Source organism: Macaca mulatta, chromosome 6 (genome assembly GCF_049350105.2).
Source record: "Macaca mulatta isolate MMU2019108-1 chromosome 6, T2T-MMU8v2.0, whole genome shotgun sequence".
NCBI lineage: Eukaryota > Metazoa > Chordata > Mammalia > Primates > Cercopithecidae > Macaca > Macaca mulatta.
Genome location: NC_133411.1, coordinates 120140405 through 120165467, shown reverse-complemented (window position 1 = coordinate 120165467; position 25063 = coordinate 120140405). Strand labels below are relative to the sequence as shown.

The 25063-nt window shown below is 34.0% G+C and overlaps 1 protein-coding gene across 2 annotated transcripts in view; it reads right to left on the bottom strand.

Moving 5' to 3' along the window:
• CAMK4 (calcium/calmodulin dependent protein kinase IV) overlaps positions 1–25063 on the bottom strand; it is a 255035-nt gene that overhangs the window by 123819 nt on the left and 106153 nt on the right. For both annotated transcript variants that reach the window (XM_028849644.2, XM_028849646.2), the window contains exon 2: positions 16184–16262. In XM_028849644.2, coding sequence (XP_028705477.1) covers positions 16184–16262 — 79 coding nt within the window. The remainder of the gene's footprint in view (positions 1–16183; positions 16263–25063) is intronic.

The following is a 25063-nucleotide window of genomic DNA, read 5'->3' as shown; positions in this document are numbered from 1 at the left end:
CCTCGGTATCAATCATATCCTTTATATATTCAAGTCTAAAAGAGGTGTAATATACTTCGTTTTTTCTTCTTAGTTCCTTTTAGTAATTTTTATGTGATAAAGACAGTAATTTTAGTAATTTTTATGACCATTATATATGATCAAGATTTTTAAATTATCAAGAAGGCATGAAAATAATGAAATTTAGGTTTTCATTGTATATTATTCCAGTCAAAAAACAATGACTTATGTGCACAATTCCCAAACTTTAATTTGAGTGATTAAAGGGGTGCAATATTATATACACTCAGAGACCCTGAAATATTCCTTTGATCTTTTGCTTGATCCTTAAAACTAAGTGATTTTCTATTAGTTATAAACCCAAGTAATTAACTGTATTTAAAAAGCTTGACTTTGTATACTGTTAAATAATAAAAATAATACTCCTGAAAGTATTAACATTTTAAGCTTCATCAATTACATCTTAGGGTTCAATGGAAAAAATAAAAACCTGGATGCTCTTAGAAAAAAGCTTAGCTCACTGCCTATTCTTTCAAGGACAATTCAGACCTTTTTCAAAGAACCTGGCTAATATGGTTCATGAATGCTAAAACCTTGGTAGAAAGAGAGGCTTTTACATGATTCTTCTAGAGTTATTCGTGACCAGAAAAGTACAGAAGAAATTAATGTTGAACCAAAAAGTAATATAATCACACTCTGGGTCTGGAATGGGAAAGACAGAGATTCTAGAGATCTTAATGATTTGAGGTTTGAGAAAAAAATTCCATTGTCAGTGTTGCCCCATAGCAATATATTCTTTCTAAATGTAGTAGTTTAGATTTTCTGAGGTAGCATTTTAACATGAATTGAACCCAGAGCTTCACTTTTCTCTGAAAGACCAGATAAACAAACATGGGTCAGCTCAGTCCTTCCCAGCATCTTTCTCCATACAGTGATGCACACATCCTCAAAGCACTCTCCCATCAGCATGTCTGTAAGTCTCTTCTGAGTAGAACTGCTCACAGTTTAAAAGCTTCATGTAAGAGTTAATTGGGTAGTATGCACACATTCCATGTTTATTATGCCCTATTGTTTCTCCATCTCTGATATTTTCCAAGACTGTCAGGTTTCAAAGGATATGGTGGCCAAGGGGCTTGTGACCCCTGGACTGGTTTGGTCTCTGAATGTGTGTTCAGTATTTATTGGCCTCTCCCATAGAGCCAGGGAGCACAGGATCTGTCCCTAGTCATCTGTAGCTGTAGATACCCTCACCTAGCCAAGTCTCTACTGCAGACAGCATCTGGCAGTGGCCCTGGTATGTGGCCTCTTCATGCTCACCATGCTTCCCTGGGTTATCTAAGCCAGAGGCCAGTGGGAAAGAACAGGGTAAGGAAAACATTGCTCTGAGAGAGAGCTGAACTCAATCTTCACCCTAAAGAAATACTTTTAAACTAAAAGAGACTCTTAAATGGGAAGAAACTAAGATATATTTGACTGGAAATTTTTAGCATGTTTTCCTCCCAGGTATCCAGTGATAGAAGAGGAATTCAGGTTCAGAATAAATGCTGTTGTAGAAAACAGAGGATACTGATACATTTTTTTTGCGGATATAAGTGTGGTGGGTAAATGTTTGATTTGACACTCACCCACATTCCCCTTCCTAAAAATACATCAAAATTTAAAAGATGATGATAATCTTGGATCTGCTTTATCAATAAAAGGCATTATATACAGTTTATAGTACTTTATTATTTATGTCACTCCTTGAAACTGATCGGGATGCTCAATATGTCCTGATATCATGATGCTAAAAACAGTTCTAGATTGTTCTGATCCTAAAATCTCAAAGAAAAATCCTGGCAGTGAAGATTAAAACTGGACTCCTTCCTTACACCATATATAAAAATAAACTCAAGATGGATTAAAGCCTTAAAGGTAAAACCAAAGCTATAAAAACTCTGGAAGACAACCTAGGCAATACCATTCTGGACATAGGAACTGGCAAGGATTTCATGAAGATGCCAAAAGCAACTGCAACAAGAGCAAAAAATTGGCAAATGGATCTAACTAAACTAAACAGCAGAAGCTCTTTGCTATGCAGAAGCACACCAAAAGAAACTCTCAACAGAGTAAACAGACAACCTATCAAATGGAAGAAAATTATTGCGAAGTATGCACCCGGCAAAGGTCTAATATCCTGAACTTATAAGAAACATAATCAAATTTATAAGAAAAAATGAATAACCCCAATTACAAAGTGGGCAAAGGATATGAACAGACATTTTTCAAAAGAAGACATACATGTGGCCCACAAGCATATGAATAAAAGCTTAACATCACTGATTATCAGAGAAATGCAAATCAAAACTACATTCAAATACCATTTCACATGAGTCATAATGGCTATTATCAATTTAAAAAAATCACAGATGCTGGTGAGGTTGTGGAGGAAAGGGACAACTCATACACTATTGGTGGGAGTGTGAATTGGTTCAACCGTTGTAGAAAGCAATTCTTCAAAAAGCTGTCAGCAGAACTACCATTCGACCCAGCAATCCCACTACTGGGTATATGTCTAAAGGAATATATTGTTCTGGTATAAAGACACATGCACACATATGTTCACTGCAGCACTTTTCACACTAGCCACGACAAAGAATCAACCTAAATGTCCATCAGTGGTAAACTAATAAAAAAAATGTGGTACATATATACATAGAATACTATGCAGCCATAAAAAAGAATGAGATCATGTCCTTTGCAGGAACATGGATGGAGCTGAAGGCCGTTATCCCTATGCCGTTATCCAAACTAACACAGGAACAGAAAACCGAATACCGTGTGTTCTCACTTATAAGTGGGAGCTAAATGATGGGCATATATGGACACAAAGAGAGGAACAAAAGACACTGGGGCTAACCTGAGGGTGAAGGGTGGGAGGAGGGAGAGGAGCAAAAAAAATAACTATTGGGTACTAGGCTTAGTACTTGGGTGATGAAATAATCTGTACAACAAACCCTCATGACACGAGTTTACCTATATAACAAACCTGCATATGTATCCCCTGAACCAAAATAAAAGTTAGAAAAAAGAGAAAAGTCCTGCCAGTGACAGATTGGTAGATTGTGTGGGGGAAAAACATCCATCTGATATGTTCTTTTAGATATAACTATCCATCTGATATTCTTCAACTTTGGGGTACAGATAATATAGGTAACTTTAACTGAATTTATCCTGTGACAGATTCTTGCAGTAGCAAGGAAATTGAAATCTGACATATATAGCCACATCTGTGGTCATACTGCATCCCATCTACCACTAAGACAAAGAGTTAAGAGTCACATCAAGCCATGTGTGTAGTCTGTATATCTCACAGTTCCCAGTTGTTTTCTTTCATTTGCCAGTGGATACTGTATGTGAGACTCACTAAACTCAGGTTTTAACAGAATTTGGCAAAAATAACATGTTGCTTTCATTATCTGCACACAGGGAGTATTATTTGCCCATGCTTCACAATGTAACTTAGAAGCGGCACTCAGCTTCTCTGTGCCTATGTCAATGAAGTTTTAATCATCCTTTATCAGGTAAATAAGGAGAAACATCTAGTTTTAGTCCCAAATCTGGACCAAAATCATTCCTGAATCTTTTTTGCCTTTGTCTCTATCAGGCCTTCATGGCATGTATAAAAAATGCCCAGATTTGGAATTCAAAAGCCCTGAGTTCTAGGATACATACTATTGTGTATTTTGAACATGCCACTTCTCTGAAACTCCCATAAGGAAAACACCTCCTTGGGGAGCTTTGTGTTAACATGTGAAAGCAGTACTACATTACACAGTGATTAATAATTAAATGTGCGTTCCATTCTTATTGGCATTATGCTCCTTTACTGTTAAAATGAGTGATGTGACATATGGTGATTTGTGAGTGCTTAATTTTAAAAAAGGTTTAATACTAATTCAATACTGAAAACTATATGGATCTCTTTTATTAGTATCCTCTATACATAGTTCATTTCCCCTCTTCTAGAAAATTAATGGTTTTGGAGTTCCATGACTTGATCCTTTTTTAGCCTTCTTTTTCTCCTCTCCTTAGATTGGCTGGATAGATGCAACTCTGACCACCATTCAACTTTTTGTACCATAAAAAAATACAAATTAAAAATTATTAACACATTTTTCCCTGTTAACACTAAGATGATAGCTTTCCCCTTCTTACTAAGGTATGAATCCTAAGTCTGCTTGCCTGTGTCCTTCCGGCTCTCTCAGCTCCTTGTTGTGGTCCACTGGATAGCACTCTCCAGCTCTGATCTCCTGACCCTGAGCTTCTCTCAACTTTCCTAGTGCCCCAGCACCTCCCCTTCAGTTACAAGGCATTTCCCACTGAGCTCTCTGAGAAGTTCTTAAACTCCTGCTTCTACTAGAGTAAAGTAACATAAGCTCTCCTTCTGAGGTTTCTTCTGTTTTTAGTTGGTTATACATCTCCTTTTTCTGCTCCATAAACTCCATTTAAAGGTGAAAATTACTTTAGTTCCAATTGCCCAATGCTTATAAAGGTACTAAGGGATTCAATGTCATAATTTGAGTGGATGGCATACCAGCAAAGTAAATTCATCTTTTGGGCAACAGCACTCAGGCCTGTTGGTGCTCTAGCTTATGGTCTCGGTCCCTCTCTCTCTCTCTCTCTCTCTCTGTCTGTCTGTCTTTCTCTCTCTCTTATCAGTCTGCTTCTGAATTGTAGTGTTTATTTTCTGAAAGGCAACAAAATACCTATACGAGATTGATATAATGAGAAGATGAATAAGAATGCAGAATTGTAATAAATTCTAGCAGTGTTTATATCAATAAAGAAAATGCATCAAATCATAATAATGAACACTCTGGAAGAATGTTCTGACTTTCAAGTGTATTCTTGAATGGTAAAGCATACAAATCAGGCCAAGATTTTAACATTCCGCCCTGCCACCTTTGCTCTCTTATACATATATTCTTGTCACAAACTGAATAGAAATATCCCTGTTCCTACTCCTGGAGACCTGGTTTGATAGTCCCTGTGAAAATCAATAGGTTCCAACTGACAGAATGCTTGAAGAAGTTTCACTTCACTTGACACAGCTCGTTATCTGCAAGCTACTTTCCTTAATGTGTTCTGAGATCTCAATTGAGTCTATTTGAGCTGGTGATTTATTATTCTCTTCTCCATCACTGACCAAGGTGACCTTGCCTGTACTTCCAGAGCACATCAACAAGAAGTTAAAAGTGGCCAATAGCAGCGCATAATGATGCATATCTTTAATCCAGATTGAACCATCCATCCCTCTTATGTACATCATAGCAATTAGAAAATGCATGGCTCATGGTCAGTTTTCCATGTTCCCAAAGTTTAGGTAGAAAAAGACAGAGCAGGGAATCTCCATTGTGCATCCTGAGTCTGCCTGGTTGAGGGCACAGTGGCAAAGTGTAGAGAATCTCCCTAGAGAGGTTGGTGGTTCCTACTCACTAAGGTGTGAGAGGCTAGATAAGCTTCCTCCTCTTGGCCCAAAGGAGTCTTATTTTTTTGTAATTTTTATTTATTTATTTATTTATTTTTTTGAGACAGTCTCGCTCTGTTGCCCAGGCTGGAGTTCTTGGCTGACTGTACCCTCCATCTCCCAGATTCAAGTGATTCTCCTGCCTTAGCCTCCCAAGTAGCTATTTTTCAGCTTTATTGTAGTATAAGTGACAAATAAAAATTACACATATTTAAAGTGTACAATGTGATGTTCTGATGTACACATTGCAGAATGATTACCACAAGCAAGCTAATTAACAAATCCACCACCTAACATAGTTATTTTTTTGTGGTGAGAACATTTAACATTTACTCCTAGAAAATTTCAAGTATACCAACACAGTGTTATTAATCATACTTCCCATGCTATACGTTTGATCTGTAGAAATTATTCATTTTACATAACTGAAAGTTTGTTCCCTTTGACCTACATACCTCCATTTCCTCCTGCACTCAGCCCCTGATAATCATCCTTCTACTGTCTCTAAGTTCAACTTTTTAAATTACACATATATGTGAGATCATGCAGTATTTGACTTTGTGTCTGGCATATTTCACTTAGCATAGTGTCCTCCAAGATCATTCAAGTTGTCACAATTGGCAGGATTATTTTTTCCTTCTTAAGGCTGAATATTATTCCATTACCCATACCACATTTTCTCATTCATCTATTGACAGACAAAAGCTGTTTCCTCATCTTAGCTGTTGTGAATAATGCTGTAATGAATATGAGAGTGCAACTACCTTTTTAATGTATTGACCTTATTTCCTTTGGATTCACTGGAATTTTGATAGGGATTGCACTGAATCTGTAGATCACTTTGGGTGGTATTGACATTTTGGCAATATTAATTCTTTCACTCCATAAACTAACCTTTCCATTTATTTCTGTGCTTTCAATTTCTTTCATCAATGTTTTATAGTTTTCAGAGTTCAGCTCTTCCACCCCCTTAGTTAAATTTATTCTTAAGCATTCTAATTTATTGATGCTGTTATAAAAGAGATTATTTTCTTAATTTCTTTTTCAGATAGTTTGTTAGTGTACAGAAATGTAACTTATTTTGGTACCTCATTTATATATTCTGAAACTTTACTGAAATGATTTATTAGTTCTTATATAGTTTGTGTACTCTTTAGAGTTTTCTATATTTAAAAAATATAATGTACAAATAGATAAGTTTACTTCTACCAAGAATTCTCATTTAAATGCTGCCCAAAATGTTTATAGGTATGTTTTCCTAAGTTTATTTTTCCTTCTTTATTCTTTAACACACCTAGCTACTTTCCTTGGAGGATGATAATAACATCCATATAACAAGGACCTCAAACAGTCACACATTAATATATGTAGTTTTCACTTAGTGAGACAGAAAAAAAAAAGTGAAATCAGACAAATCCATTTCCAGAACCTTGCTCTGTATTTACTATCTCGGTGGTTGTGGGCAGCTAGCCTCTCTGAGCCTCAGAAACCAAGGCTGACCTTACAAAGATCATGTGAGGAAACATGAGATTATTTATTTTTGCATGTAACACATTTTTATTGCAATAATGTATGCAAAGTTTCTGGCACACAGTAACTGCTCAATATATTGTAGTTATTACCATTTCAGATTCTCTAAGTACCTGGCTTTCTATAAACCTTGCACTCTAAGCATTACCTCCAACCACACCCACCCTTATCACTGAGAAATCATTTCCTATAGTAGGTGACGCAAAATGAGGAATGGGGAACGATTTCATAAAGTCTGTGTCAATTTTGCACTCCCATCCACAGAATGTGAGGGAATCCTTTTCCCAAATCCTGGGCGAAGCTAGATATTATTTTTTATTCTTTGTTTAGTTAGTGGTGTTATGGTTTGTCTGTGTTCCCCAAAGCTCATGTGTTGGAAACACGATACTCAGTTCTGTGGTGTTGAAAGGTGGGGCCTAAAGGGAGGTGTTTGGATGATGGTGCACCATTCCCATGAATGGATTAATGCTGTTATTTCAAGAGCAGTTTCCTTATAAAAGCACGTGTTTGGTACCCTCTTTCTCTCTCTCCCTCCCTCCTTTTCTCTCTCTCTCTCTCTGCTATTCTGCCATGAGATGACACAGAAAGAAGGCCCTCACCACTTGCTGGCCCCTTGATTTTGGACTTCTCAGCCTCCTCCAGAACTGAGCCAGTAAATTTGTGTTCATTATAAATTATTCAGTCTGTGATGTTACGTTATAGCAGCACAAAACACACTAAGATAGTAGTAAAAAGTATTGTCTTATTAATTTAAGATTGTTTTTATTGTTAATGGCTATAAAGGATTATCATTTTAATTTTTTCTAAAAAGTATCTTTCCAAATATTTTGCCATTTGTGAACAGCATAAGTTTGAACAAGATACTGACCCTTAGTTTTCTCACCTTGAAACCGAGAATCCACCAGTCTCTAGCACATTATAAACATTCTATAAATAATAGCTATTTTCGTTTTTTATTAGGACTTTGGTGTTTTTCTTCATTGATTTCTACATGCTTTACATCATTAAGGCTATCAACACTTGGGAAGTTGGTGATTACTATGGACTAAGTATTTGTGTCCCCTCAAAATTCACTCTGAAGCCTGAATGTCCAATGTGATAGCATTTGGAGATGGGCCTTGGGGAGGTAATTAGATCATGAGGGTGGAGCCCTCATGATAGGATTAGCGCCCTTTTATGAAGCAACAAAAGAAAGTTTGCTTCCTGCCCACTCGTTTGAATTTGAACTCAGAGTAAGAAGACAGTCTTTTGTAAACCAAGAAGAATGCCCTCACCACACACCAAATCTGCTGTCACCTTGACCTTAGACATATCAGCCTCCAGAACTGTGAAAACTAAAGTTCTATTGTATAAGCCACCAAGTTTATGTTATTCAATCTCTTGGAGATGCATCTATAAAATAGTGATAGCACCTACCTCACAAAGTATGACATATTATTTTTATGAGTACCATTTTAAAATCATAAAGTGATTTAAAATTCCAAGTTGTGGCTGGGCACGGTGGCTCATGCCTGTAATCCCAGCTGGGGAGCCCAAGGCAGGCGGATCACCTGAGGTCAGGGAGACCAGCCACCAGCCTGGTTGACACGGTGAAACCCCGTCCACACTTAAAAAAAAAAAAAATACAAAAATTAGCCAGGCATGGTGGTGTGCACCAGTAATCCCAGCTACTCAGGAGGCTGAGGCAGGAGAATCACTTGAGCCCGGGAGGCAGAGGTTGCAGTAAGCCAAGATGGTACCATTGCACTCCAGCCTAGACAACAAAAGCAAAACTCCATCTCAAAAAAAAAAAAAAGACAAAAAAGAAAAAAGAAAGAAAAAGAAAATTCCAAGTTGTTAGTTTCCTTGTAAAGAGATATGCACACATGTGTACCTGTGTGTAAAAAGACTGGTGGATGTAGGAGCTAATGTTTGTCAATTGGTCAGTGCCCATCACTTGGCCAATTAATACAGTACATCTAGATTCAAACATAGTTCTCTATATAAACGTAGTATATTCTTCCTAAAGAAATCTTCTGGGGAAGTTGACATGAGATTTAAAAGTTAAAAAGAAAAAGAAGACTAGAACACAGAACACAGCCCACATTTGAAGAATGCCTAATACATGCCAGGCAATACAAATGAGCATATATATAAAGATATAAAACTTCAGGTAATCCTCAGTTTACCCAGTGGTATAAATGGTGTTATCCCCATTTTAAAACTGAGAAATCTGAAAATCTCCAATGGAGACATCCTGGAGATTCATCCACCAAGAAACTGGAACAAAGCCTATGTATTCTGTAACTTAATCTTCAGATTCCCCTGCAACATCATAGTTATATACTCAAATGCTAACTCACAAGAATGTAAGGACAAATAAATGAAAGCTAAAAACCAACTCACAGAATGATTTAGAAATCACAATGTGTGGTTCTTCAATTAACTGAGAAGAGAATAAAAAAGAAAACCAACATTTATGGAAAATTTTGTAGAATTTTGAGACATTTACTAGGTGAGTGTTCATTAAATTACTCAAGCAAAATCTTTCCAGAGCCTTTCTGGTATTATAATAACTAAAACATGCAAAAATTAGACCTGGAACTGCTTTTCTATTATGGATCTAGGCACACTGCTCCAAGGTAAGAATCATACAGAAAAGAGCTTAGGGTTGAAAGTGTTTTAAATCTAGATATTATAGGCATCTGAGATTTACCTAAGCAGAAGGTCACAGGATCAGAAATCCTTATTGTATGCCACATTACATTTTACTGATAGCAATAAAAGAATATGTATCAATTTTTAGCAGTAATTTCAAAAGTACTCCAAAGCAAATATAGTTAATTTTGTTCATACAGAAGTGCATAAAAATCATCTGTGCTACTTACTGTTTGACTTTAAATCAAGCTAATGAGAACATTAAAATTACATAGAACGAACTGGTACTCTTATGAAATATCTGTGTGAACTCATTCCAATGAATAAGAATAATGTTCATCATGTATTACATGCTTCCTATGTGCTGGGAAATATTTATTTTAATCTTTAGTAGGACACTCTGACCTAGATGCTCTTAAACCCATTTTAAAGATGAAGAAACAGATTGACAGATGTTCTATAACTTGTAAAGTCACACAATTAGTAAGTGGCAGAAGTGATCCTAAACTTAGTCTGCCTGGCACCACAGACCACAACATCACCCCACTACTACATAGCAATTTTTAAGGAGAGTCAGAATACCTAGAAATTATGATTTTTCCACACTGAGATTAGATATCAGACTCAATACTAGGTATTTCAATGAGAGGTATGTATTTTACAGTTAGATTAATACAAGCTTTTCCAAGAGTTGAGCTACACAGTTAGAAACTTCATCTGAATTCTGAAGTTCAAATATCTGTTTCCAAAATTCTAGAGATACTATAAATTATTGGTGGAGCATAATTTTCTTAAATCTCAATCAGTTCTCCTTGAAAACAGGTCACATTTATAGTCTGATATGTGGTAATTTAGATACACTCTGAGGTATGTATTCCTAAGGAAGAAAGGTAAACTATAATTCATGTGAATTACTCCTGAAATAGAGACTCCATCATCATCATTATGTCATTCTTCAAAAGCTGGGATTCCATTTAACTCAGCAAAATTCAGTCCAGTTTGAAGTTTCCATCTGCTTAATTTGTTCAAATTTTGACACTTTCTCACATTTATTTTTTTCCTTTCATACAGTTTTAAGTTCATCATTTAACATCAATAAAAAGGTTACATCTTGTTAACACACTGGTTGTCCCCACTAGCCATGTCTGTCAAAATCCTTTAAAGACCCAAGGTAACTTAATAAAATCTTTCTACTCTACTTCAAATATCACATACAGTGGATATACTGAAGAGCTGATGCATGAAAGAAAAAAGTTAGCTTTGTTTCCTTCACCCTTGATTCATGATTAACAAAGTTCAAAGTTAAATTTCCACTGATAATCACAAGCAAACTAGACAATATATACAAGATAATGTAGTTTGTATGGGGAACAAAAATTGCACTTAGGCCATCCCCACTAAAGAGGAGAGGATGAATGTCATGTCTAGGGAAATGATGACTTCTTCAGTACAAGAGTCACTAATACTAAGTGGAAAAAAAGGAAACAACCCAAAAGGCACTTCAATCCATTTTCCTCTCTTGTTTACAGTTAACACCATGAAAGCCTTATCCCCATTAATGACACAATCAGACAAATGGATATTGTTACAGGAAATATCCAAGGTTTTTTCAATACAATAAAAAGTTGGTTCAATTATCATTTTCTGTTTTCTGGCTCTTCAATACATTTATAACAGTGAGTCACTGATGTTTGTCATAACATTTAGAGAGTGCAAAATCTTAAAATGCTTTCTGAATAGCCAGAAGAAGTGTTCAGTTATGCGAACAGGATCTTAATGTTGAATTATATTTTTCCACAGACTTCTCATTATGATAATGCTCATGTATCTGAAACGTTGAAATACCAGAATGAATGCTAATATACTACAGTAATTGTTTATTTTTGCCATATTTGATTTTCCTCTCTGCCCCAATCTGTGCATACACATACAATTTTTGTTGTTGTTTAACTATTTGAAAGTAAATTACAGATTTTATGATGCTGGCTGATATGTAATTTAATGCATTCCAGTTCTTTGAAACATAGCTCTCTATATATTAAACACATGATGCTATACCCATTTATAAAATAAATATTAACTTAAAATATCTCATATTATAATTACCTGTTAATTTATCACAATGATATTAAGACATATTAAGACTAGATATTAAGACAACCTTAATATCTAGTTGTCTAAACATGACAATTCACTTTATGTTAATTGTCAGTGTTGACTCTGTCCTACACCCAACCACCATAAGAGCTGGTGCCTTAGTCTGTATTCCTATGGATAAGTCAGAGCATTCATCTATTAAAACCCAGATATTTGAGTACTTAATGAAATCTCATTGATGTTCAGGGTTTTTATGGAAAAATACGTCTCTTTTTGCTAGTGTAAACTAAATTCTTCCTAATTATTTTATTAAGCTATGAGAGAAGACCTTGATATTGCCGCAAAATGGAATTTGGGTAAACTCCCAAGGAAAAATGTTCAGACAGATCCTGAGAAAAAAGATTCATGTTATCAAAAATTAACTGTAAAAGAGACTTTTAAAAGTCTTTCACTTTAAGTCTGAGACAGTCGGAGGAAATCTTTCTCAGACTTAAAAACATTTGTACATTAAATTATGATAAAATATAGATTATAGATAGGTAGAATTAAATCTCCCTCAAAAGAGGCATTATCCTAACTCCCAGTACCTCAGAATGTGACCTAATTTAGAAATTGTGTTGTTGCAGATACAATGAGTTTCATGAAGATTAGGTCATACTGGAGTACGGTGGGTCCCTAATCCAAGAGGACTGGTGTTTTTATAAGAAGAGAGAAATTTGGATAGGGATGTGCATAGAGGTAAGATGATATAAAGACACACAAGGAGAAGACTGCCATGTGACATTGTGAGAGGGAGCAGAGACCCCTCTTAGGGGACTGCCAGTCTCCCCTAGGCCCCCAGCATGGAGTTAAAGAAAAATTTTGAGTTCCTTCTAGGGAGATTTTGGCATCTAGCTAGCCCTGCAACCAGCAATTTGAAAAGTAAATCTAAATAATCCACTAATTTAAAAGGTAATAATAGCTTAAACAATTGTCATTCAAGTAAGTTAGAGTCACAAGATGTTTGGTTCCTTATAGAAACTAAAGATAGCATCTCATATCCTTGAGTTGTTATTCAGAAACCTTGACCCTCACCAGATGAAAAATACCAACCACTGTCATGTAGACCTCAGATAAGGCGGAACTAAGAAGTGAACGCTGAGTACTGTCCTTATTCTAAATTTCTTCCTTGAAAGCCTGTAGAGAGTCATACCCAAAGGCTAGATCTTAACACTCCTTTCTTCTGACCCCAAGTTTTTAGACAAAATGTTGCTTCCTTAACGAACTGTAAATCAAAGAGTCTCAGAATCCACCTGTTTGTTAGCCTCTACTTAAAGATACTCCCACCTCCTTGGACCAAACCAATGTATAACCTCCATATATTGATTTATGATTTTGCCTGTTACTTCTCTTTTCCTGAAATGTACCGCTACCTTTTATAGTGTGCCCTTACTCATAAGCCATTGGGGAGTTTGGGTCTTAAGTGTGAGTTGCCTGATTCTCCTTGCTTGTCATCCGGCAATAAATGGCTCACTTTCTCTCACTGCAAGTCCTGGTGTGTGTGTGTGTGTGTGTGTGTGTGTGTGTGTGTGTGTGTGTGTGTGTGTTTTGCACACTGGGTGAGCTGACTCAAGTTTGGTTTAGTAACAATTGGAGGCAGATATTAGAATGATGATCTATAAGTCAAGGAATGCCACAGATTTCTGGCTGTCACCAGAAGCTAGGAAAGAGGCATGGAACAGATCTTCTCCCAGAGCCCTAAGAAGGAACCAACCCGGCCAGCTCTTTGATTTTGGACTTCCAGCCTCCACAATTGTAAGAGAATAAATGTATGTTCTTTTAAGTCATCTAGTTTGTGGTAGTTTGTTGGACTAGCCCTAGAAAACCAAGATGGATGGAAATCGATAGATGATAGATAGATAGATAGATAGATAGATAGATAGATAGATAGATAGATAGATACATACATACATACATACATACATAGACAGATACATAGATAGATACATAGATAGACAGACAGACAGACAGACAGACAAAGTTTCAAGGCTTAGGTCTAGTCATAAAATGAGGACAGAAGGAACCATCCATACCATCCACTGAAGTAATACAGTAGTCCCAAAGTTGTTAGTTGGATCACATAAAATTGCCATTTTTGAAGGCCCAAAAATAAGTAAAAAATTGCATTAATAAAAGCAATTTTATGAGCCTAATAGATTACATAAATAATTCAAGGTTTCTGAACCACCCCCTTTTTTTCCTCAGGAGCAGATCCCTTGGCTGAATTATCTAAGAAAACATTTTCTCTACATCACTTTTCCTCTATAAATAGATTCTTAGGCTTCATTCATTTCCTTCAGACAAGGAAGTTTCAGTCTCCATGACCTATATGGAATGAAATGCTAGAGGCAACTGTTCTTTGAGGTTTTGTCTGCTATTTCTCTCGTTTACACATCTCTGTGCATGATTTATCCTAGGAGACAATACTGAGGATTCTATCTAATTCACATTCAAAGCTGAGGTTTCTCCAGGGCATTTTCTCTCATTCCATTTGGTACAGCAGTAACTGTTTGACAACATCTGCCTTACAGCACCACTCTGCAGCCCCATCTGACACTTCATTCTCATTCACATGCTCTTCCTGCCTGTCTTCTGAGGGAGATGTTTTCACAACAGCGAGAAGACAGTAAGGACGAACCAGAGCTGCACTTGCCCAACGTTAATGTACATCATGAACCCACCAAATGGCTTCACTGACCTCTTACTCCAATTTATCCAAAGACTTTTGACATAAGTCAATGATCTTTAAACCAGCCTGTTGTCCTTGGGGATTGTTGAGCATTCACATGTAATTTCTAAGTGTTGATTTCCTAGACTTTCATGTATCTCTTCCCCCTCAAAGTTTCCTCAACTATGAAAAACAAGTAGCCGTTCACACATTTTACTGACAATTTTTTAACCAACAAGAAATGGTACAAACAAGTCCTAAAACATCCTGTGTATGACCACTGCTAAAACATGCCATTTTACTTTCATAAGAAAGTAGATATTTAACAGGAAATTCTATTTCATAAAAGTTTTAATAATCCTTAGTTCAGATAGATTTTATGACTGTAAGAAACTAAATTAAGGGAAAATTCCAAATCTTATCCATCAAAAGATTCCTCTACATTCTGGAATAACTTAAATCATTGCCTACGACACACAGAAAATTCAGAATATAGAATTCATTAGTAGCAACTGCCATTCAAATTATTACTGACTTTCATTAAACTGTTTTTGTTATTTTGCTATGGCTTTAAATTCTAACAGATTGTTTAAAATGTCATTCTATTTCTATTTAGCTGAAAACCTTGTACTATTATGCTCTTCATTATACAAGATTCTACACAATTTCCCTGTGCCAGACAATACATAAACAGCTGGTAATTTTAAGCTGCCTTGAGGAATAAAAATTCCTTGGCCTAAAAATGTATTTGACTTAAAAATTTATGATACTTCTCAGCATACTTTACAACTGGGTTTTCATATATATATATATATATATATATATATATAGGTTTTCATATATATATATACATTTCACATATTTGTTCACATGAAATTTGAAAAGGAATGTACTATAAAAGAATATCTTGTCTTTTTGTGGTTTTATGAGTAGAAACTGCATAAGAACACAAAATCCAAGCAGGGCATTAAAATGGCAAAATACTCTCTGAGGGTATAGACAGTATTACACAGGTGTTGGCATTTATATTTTGAACTCCTATCTACTGTGTTTCTTACTCATTAGAGATAAGCCTAAGTCACTTTTGCTTCTCAACTTACCTATGAATGTAGGGTAAAAGAAGCAATCCCCAAATAAAAACCTTCCTTTTCCAAGTACAAACTTCCAGATGAGCAGTTCAGTCCCAGAAAAATTAACATTTGTTCAATTATACTCTACTGAAACAAGCGCAACATTTGAAAATCAAGGCAAATTAGAATCTGATGACTCCTTTAACAAATACATTTGTGCTTTATTTCAAATTCTTTTCAATAGCAAGCTTTTCTAATATTAAAAAGTGGTTTTAATATTTAAATATTGAAATTATTATACAGTGTGTATATATGTCTGTGTGTGTGTGTGTGTATATATATATCCAAGAACATACCTGATATACAAAATAAGCTCTACCTGCCAATTCTAAATGTTTTTCCTTGCCAGACTTCTCCCCACAACCACATCTAAAGTGAGATCCAGTTGCTTTCAAAGACTCATGCAATTTCCACCAGACAACAACATATTTGGGTTGCACTCCCATAATCAAGAGTCAAACAAGTCATTTGCACACCGCAGCTCTCTGGCCCCTTTGTTCTTCAAATCAGGTTCTTGCCTTCTGCAGGTCACAGGCCCCTTAGAGATGCCATTATATAATGAAACAAACTTACTGTTTTCTTTAACACTTTGAGAGCATAAGGCTTCTGGGTCCCCTTCTGTTTGCATCTGTACACAATGGATGTAGCACCCCTTGAGGGGGAAAAAGACAAAAAGAAAATGTTATGCTTTGGACATGAATTAAAGGGGAAAGCTTGAAAATAAGTGTCTCTTGCAATAACCCACATAACTGACAAGTGCTTATTATAAGTTCTATTATAGGACCAGCCCCAGCTGTCAACAGTACTTTTTTTTAATCACAATTGAATATAGTTTGCTCAGAAAATTCTAGGTTTTCTAGCTTGCTCTTTTCCTTCTGCCTTATTGCTAAACAAGTAACATACCTAGGGCTACTGCATTGAGAAGGCTCTGAAATAAATTAGGTCTTCAGATGAATGTTGGTTTTGAAGGAAACCCACCCAATTTCAGAATCCCAGAGCTTGCCTAAAGGTACATGTCTGGAATAAAACAAACCATGTGACTTCAGGGAGAGGGTTTAAGTTTAGCACTCTATATAGTCTGCACTTTCACAATGTGGCAAGGGAGCTGGGACAGCCCTCCTACTTTTTAATGTGTAGAGGAGATGGTAATATGTAAAGGAGACGGTAAGAAGACACTCAATAACTATTTTCATATATGTACAGGGTTATTAATAAGAAAGCATTAAAAAGCAGGACAACATGGTCCAAATGTTCCAAACACCACATGAGAAGTAAAAGAGTAAAAGAGAGATAAAAGAGAAATATAGACCAAACAGGCTTACACTTCAACTTCAGAAAGAGAACTTCTAGAAACAGCTTAAGATCAGTAAACTTGTCAGACTTTGAAGATTAGGACAAAGGACCTCTTATAATATACTCAGTCCCATGGTCCTGAAATTCCAAGTGAGCACAAAGAATTATAAAAATAAAACACATTTCCAGCTATCTAAAGGTGACAAATTTTTAACAGAGCCAACAGAAGTCAAAGACTGGTGTGTTATAAATGCAAATAGTTAAAAATATTAACATTTATTTTTAAAACCTTGGTAAGGTATGACATATACACAAAGTAATAAAGCGTTTAAGAAATAGAATAAATGAAAGTAATATAAAATTGATTTCCTTATTTTAAATTGTTTTAAAAGGTAACTAAGGCAAAAATATCAAAATTTTTAAAAGTTAAAAATGCATTGTTTTCTAGCATGTGTAAAAATAAAATGTATGACAACAACAGCACAAATGATGGAAGGAAGAAATTGGGAAATACTGTTGTTAAATCCTTATACTACGTGTCTGGTAGTCTAATATTATTTAAATATAGACTGATTAAAGACGCATATTATGTAACCTAGGGCAATGACAAAAATAATTCTTTAACAGAAAAATCAATAATAATTCAATAATGGAGCTAAAATGAAATATTCAAGAATGGATTGCAAAGGAGCAAAATCAAAATAATAGATTTAAAAAATAAAACAGCTAACAATGTGGTGGTTTTTATTCTAATCATATAATTACATTAAATGTAAACCTTATAAACTGCTAATTAAAACTTAAAGAGCAGATTGGATCAAAAAAATCAAGACCAAACTGTATGCTGTGTACAAGAAACTCATTTTAAATATATAGGCATAAATAAAATAAAATAAAATATATAGGCATAAATAAAATAAAATAAATAAAATGATATATTAGGTTGGTGCAAACCTGGCAAAAGAGATACTACACAAACCCACCATAAGAAAGCTTATTAATATCAGACTAAGTAAATTTTAGCAAAAGGATAAAGGGGGACATTAATTATGAAGGGGTCAACTATGCAAAACAAAATAAATATAAATATGTGTACACCTAACAACAGGGTTTCAAAATACATGAAAGAAAATCTTATAAAACTAAAAGGAGAAATAAAAAAATCCATAAATACACTTGGAAACTTCAATACACTGTCTCAGCACTTGATAGGAAAAACAGACAAACTCTCATCAAGGATTACAGAACAATAGAACAGCCCTACCAACTAAATTATACTAAGTGACATTTAGAAAAAAAACTCTACACCTAAACATCAGAATACATATTCTCTTCAAAGTTGTAAGACTCACACACTTCATTTACAGTCTTACTATAAAACTACAGTAATCTAGAGAGTGGTATTGAAGAAAGAATAGACATGAATACAAATGCAATGTCTTTTGCATGTGTTTTATATAGATAGATAAAGTTGCAAATGAAATAAAGAACAGTTGTCATATTTGAGATAAGGCACTGGATTAGGGTAGAGGTGAAGGAAAATAATAAAGTGATTAAGAACACAGCTCAACAATTACTAGCTACATAACCACATGCAAGTTACATGACCTCTTTGTACCCTCAGTGTTCCCATCTGTAAAATGGAAAAAATAACATTACCTATCTCATGAATTGTTGTAGAGCAAATGTGTTAATCTATTTAAAGCATTTAGAGTGATGTTCGGCACAGTAAGGCCTATAAAAGCATTTACTCTAATCGTTATATACTTCTATATTTTTATAATTTTTACAATAAAATACTCATATTCTTCATGTAATTCCTTGTGTATTCCTAGTGTAATTTTATTTGTATTTTTACTTTTTTTAAAAAAAGGATACAAAAATAGTCCTACACATATATGACGGATTAGTTTCTGACAAAGGTAAAAAGGCAATTTGGTGACAAAAAAAAGATAGCTTTTCTAAAAACTAGTGCTTGAATGACCAGATATCCATATGCAAAAAGATAAAAACAAAATTTATCCATACCTCACATCTTATATTTAAAAAATTACTCAAAATGGATCACAGGAAATGCAAAACCAGGAACTATAAAATTTCTTTTAAAAAACAGAAAAAAAGGATTGTTATCTTTAGTTAGGCAATGATTTCTTAGATACAAAACCAAAAATACAATAAATGAAAGAACAAGTAAATAAACTGAACTTCACTTAAGAGTGTCTGCTTTTTGAAAATGCGGGAGAAAATATTTATGAATCACATATCTTAAAAGGACTTCTATCTGGAATATATAAAAAACTCTCAAAACTCGGTAAGAAAATAACACATTAAAAATGGGCAAAATATCGGAACACATACAGCCGATAGTACAGAAATGTAAAGGGTCTTAAGAGACTAGAATGAACAAATGAATACATCAACAAATCGGATGACCTAGAAGAAATGAATAAATTCCTAGATACATACAACCTACCAAGACTGAATAATGAAGAAATAGAAAATCTGAACAGACCAATAATGAGTAAAAAGATTGAAATCGTAATAGTTTCCCATCAAAAAAAGAAAAGAAAAGAAAAAAAAGAAGGCTGGCCCTAAAGGCTTCACTGCTGAATTTTACCAAACATTTAAAAACCTAATACCAATCCTTCTCAAACTCTTTCAAAAACTGAAGAGGAGGGAATACTTTCAAATAAATTTTATGAGGCCACCATTACCCTGATATCAAAGCAAGACAAGACCACTATGAGAAAAGAAAATATCCCTGATGAACATAGATACAAAAATCCTCAACAAAATACTAGCAAACTGAATTCAACAGCACATTGAAAGGCTCATTCACCATGGTCAAGTGATATTTATCCTTGGGATGCAAAAGTAAACATATTCAAATCATTAATTATGATATACCACACTAACGAAACGAAAGGCAAATCACATGATCATCTCAATAGATGTAGAAAAAGCATTTGACAAAATTTAACATCTATTAATGATAAAAATCTCTCAAAAAGTACATATAGAAAGAATGTATCTCAATATAATAAAGGCCATATATGACAATTCCGCAGCTAATATGCTCAATGGTAAAAAGTTGAAAGCTGTTCCTCCAAAATCATGAACAAAACATGGATTTTCACTCTCAATAGAAACCCTAGCCAGAGCAATTAGGCAAGGCAAAGAAATAAAAGGAATCTGAATCAAAAAGGAGTAAGTTAAACTGTCCCTATTTTCAGGTGATATGATTATATACACAAAAACCCTTGAAAACTTCACCAAAATATAGTTAGAAATAATAAATGAATTCAGTAAATTTGCAGGATACAAAATCAACATTAAAAAATCAGTTGAGTTTCTATTTACGTATAACAAGCTGTCCAAAAAAGAAATCAAGAAAATAATTCCATTTACAATAGATGGAGATATAAAATACTTAGAAATAAATTTAAACAAAGAAGTGAAAGATCTGTATACTGAAAACTATAAACATTCATAAAAGAAATTGAAGAAGACACAAATAAATGACAAGTTATCCTGTGTTCATGAATTGAAAGAATCAATATTGTTAAAATGTCCATATTACCCAAAGCAATCTACAGATTCAATATAATCCCTATCAAAATTCCAATAACATTGTTCACACAAATAAAAAAAATTCCAAAATTCCTGTGGAATCACAAACGACCCCAAATAGTCAAAGTAATCTTAAGCAAAAAGAACAAAGACAGAAACTTCACACTACCTGATTTCAAAATCTACAAAGCTATAGTAATCAAAATGGCATGGTACTGGCATAAAAATAAACACATAGAGCAATGGAACAAATAGAGATCCCTGAAATAAATCCACACATTTATGGCCAATTGGTTTTTGACAAAGATGCCAAGAACACGTAACGTGGAAGGAATATTTTCATGAATAAATGGTGCTAGGAAAACTGGACATCAACATGCAAAAGAATGAAATAAGATGCTTATCTCACACTATTTACAAAGATCAACTCAAAATGAAGTAAATACAAATATAATACCTGAAATTGTAAAACTACTACGTGAAAACATAGGAAGAAAGTGCTATAACACTGGTCTGGGAAATAATTTTTTGGATATGACCTCAAAGGCACAATTAACAAAAGCAAAAATAGATAACTGAAATTATATCAAACTAAAAAGCTCCTGCACAGCCAAGGAGACAATCAATAGAATAAAGAGACAACCTACAGAATGGGAGAAAATATGTTTAAACCATACATCTGATAAGGGGTTAATATTCAAAATATATAAGGAACTCAAACACCTCAATAGTAAGAAACTAAATAACTCTATTAAAACATGGGCAAAGCATATGGCTTAAAGCAATCTTAGAGTCAATACTATTCCTATCAAACTACTAACATCATTTTTCACAGAATTACAAAATAACTATTCTAAAATTCATATGCATTCAAAAAAGAGCCTGAATAGCCAAAGTAAAAAGAACAAAGCCAGAGGCATTACATTACTGGACTTCAAAATATGCTACAAGGATACAGTAACCAAAACAGCATAGTACTGGTATAAAAACAGACACAATATACCAATGGAACAGAATATAGAACCCAGAAATAAAGCCACACACCTACAGCCATCAGATCTTCAACAAATTCGACAAAAGCAAGCAATGGGAAAAGTTCTACTTATTCAATAAATGGTACTAGGATAGCTGGCTAGCTATATGGAGAAGAATGAAACTGGACCCTCACTATATAGTGATATACAAAAGTTAACTCAAAATGGATTAAAGATTTAGATGTAAGACCTCAAGCTATAAGAATCCTAGAAGAAAATCAAGGAACCATCTTTCTGGATACTGGCCTTGGCAAAGAATATTTGCCTATGTCCTCAAAAGAAGTTGCAACAAAAACAAAAATTGACAAATGGGACCTAATTAAACTAAAGAGTTTCTGCACAGCAAAATGAAGTATCTAAAGTATCAACAGAGTTAACAGACAACCTACAACCACCAGAGGCTTGGAGTGGAGAGATTGGGGAGATATGATGTTAGTCAAAGTATACAAATGTTTAATTACCAGGAGGAACAAATTCAAGAGCTCTTGATAATATAGTTAATAATAATATACTGTATACTTGAAAATTACTGAGTAGTTCTTAAGTATTTACACCACTAAAAATGAGGTAATTCATATGTTAATTAGCTTGATTTAGTCGTTCCACAATGTATACATATTTTAGAACATCATATTTACACTATAAAAATATATCATTGTTATTTCCAATGAAAAATGATTCGACCATATACTTCACCAAAGAAAATGTATGGCTGGCAAATAAGAACATGGAAAGATCCTCGGCATCATTAGTCATTAGGGAAATGGAAACTAAAATTACATGAAGATGCAACTACACACTGTGAAAGTTGGTTACACAAACTGGATTATCCTTTTCATACCCAACTAAAACAGTCTAGAAGCAGCAGGACAAGGTATTTGGGACACATAACATTGCTCCAAAAACGTAATTCTTTACAAGTCTGGCTGCTGAAACTGCCTGTTGTAACTAGAGACCAGTCTTCTTTGTAACTACTACAACTTTAGTACTAATGTGGCCCACTGCTGTCACTCACTGATCAGAGCTTACCAGTTCCCCAGAACCTTACTAATGCCAATGACCTTTCTCAAAAAGCAATATATAACATTTCTCCTTTTTATACAACCTCCAACCTCTTCGTTGTTCTTCTGACATATTGAAGACCACCTAGTCTGAATGTATGCCCCAAACTGCAATTCTTTCTTCTCAAATAAAACATTAAATTTAGAGATTTGTCTCTATATTTTTATTGTGACTTCAACAACACTTATTTGAATGACCTAAAAAATAAAAATAAAAAAGGCTGGCAAGGATGCAAAGCAATTGAAACTCTCACACATCACTGGTAAGAATACAAAATGGTATAGCCACTTTCAAAAACAGCTTGACAATGTTTTATAAAGTTAAGCGTATCATATGACTTATGTATGTCACTTCTAGGTATTTACTCAAGTAAGATCAAAACAATGTTCACTCATAAACTTGAACCTGAATTTTCACAGCAGCTTTATGAGTAATCACCAAAAGCTAGAAACAATTTCAATATTCCTCAACTGCGAAGTGGATTAACAATTTGTGATACATTCATATGGTGAAATTCTACCTAGAAATAAAAAAGGAATTAATGAGGGTACACAAAACAACTTAGTTGAATCTCATTTATAATATTCTCACAGGTTGGAGAGGGATTGACTACCAAGTAGTAGAGGGGAATTTTTTTCACATGATAGAACTATTTTATATCTTGACTGTTACGGTGTTTACACAACTATATACGATTGTCAAAACAAGTAAAACTGCAATAAAATAGGTAAAATTTACTGTATAGAAATTATGGTTCAATGAAAATACAGTAAAAAAAACTTTCTAAAAGAACTATATTGTTTAAAAATATTAAAAACCACATCACCAAAATGTAGTTTATAGCATTCAACCCATTCTATGTTCATTTAACAGTAATTGGTGAAATTTTAAAAAAAGAAAAAATATGAGAAAGATTTTCAAACAGAAGAAAACTAAAAATCTAATTTTCATTCTTATGGAAAATAAAATCAAAAAATTAATATTACTCAAAAATTCACATAAAAGAATATTAAATGGCATCCATTTCTTAATTTCCTCATCACATTCAATTAACCTATCAATAATTTCTATACATAAATCATTGTCATAGCAAAGCTTTTTAAGAAACAGTGAACAAATATTTTGACTGATCAACTTCAGGAAACAAGTATACTAGAAACAAATTTTTAAAGGCAAGAAAGAGTAAGCTAAAAGAAGAAAACAGCCTAAACATATGTGGAAATAACAATTCAACAGTTTCTCAAAAACATAACCTATATTATTAATTGAAATTAAATAGTTGACTTAAGTATGTAAATGTAATCTTAGAAAGCAATCACATTTTCAGTATGTTCATATAAAAATAAAAACTATTTTGCCATAAAACATATTAACAGTTAACTTTTAATACAGAAAGAACATCTTGTACAGTGTTGCATGTTCATTTCAAAATAGAATAAAGAGAGAACCGCCACAAAACTGCTTGAGATTCAAAAGAAGCAAGGAGATTATAGATTAGAGGATATTATATTTATGGAGTCATTCAACTGAAAAAAATAAAAATAAAGCTTTACTGTTCATGTCTATCCATTTATAACATATTCTTTAGCAAAAAGACCAAAGAATTACAGAAATTATTCCAGTTATAATTTTTTCTGCCATGCATGAATTTGATGAGAAATAAAACTTATACTCTGAGCCTGATTTCTACTGCTTTCTTTTACATTAGTTTTCTTTAACAGGAATTCTACAAAAATTATTTTTGAGCTCTAGTTTTGTCTAATATGGTTAGTTGTTTATTTAAGAAAATTTTAAAAGCAAAAAGTTAAAAACATAGACCACCATATTTTTCATTACACAAAGAGAGACCTGTCAAAGCTGTTTGTAAAATCACATGCAGTATTTGTACATTATAACTGCAATACTATGTATAAACTATAATATGTGTACAAATATACAAAATATATACAAATACAAAATATATATTATATCCCCACACATTGTTCTGTAAAGGTATTAAGATAGCTGGCACCGTGTGCCAAACTTATGGATGTGGGGGTGTGGGGGGAGCTCCAGATATAATATTTATTTTCCTGAGTATGTTTCAAGTATAAAGCCCATTGCTACCACATTTAGGACTACGTAGTATAGAAAGGGGTTCTTCATCTATCAGTTGACCTTAACATGCTCCTCACACCTAATTCATATGGAATAACTATTTCCTTTCTTTTTCTCCCATAATCTCACCATTTTTTCTTCCTCTCTTCTTTCTTGCTTTAAAGAAAGATAAATTGGTTTAATTTTATTTTTTCCTCCAAAAAACAACACAGGAGTGTTGACATAACTGTTAACCCACTAGCTGAGAAATAGATACCCAAATGAATTCAAAGGGCCAAGTACAGATCAAATCTGATTCAAAATGGAATTATGAAGACTGGGTTCACATTAATATTTTTAGGAATGAAGATGAGATTGCACAAAGTTCAGACAATTTAGCATCAGGGGCATTATCCTA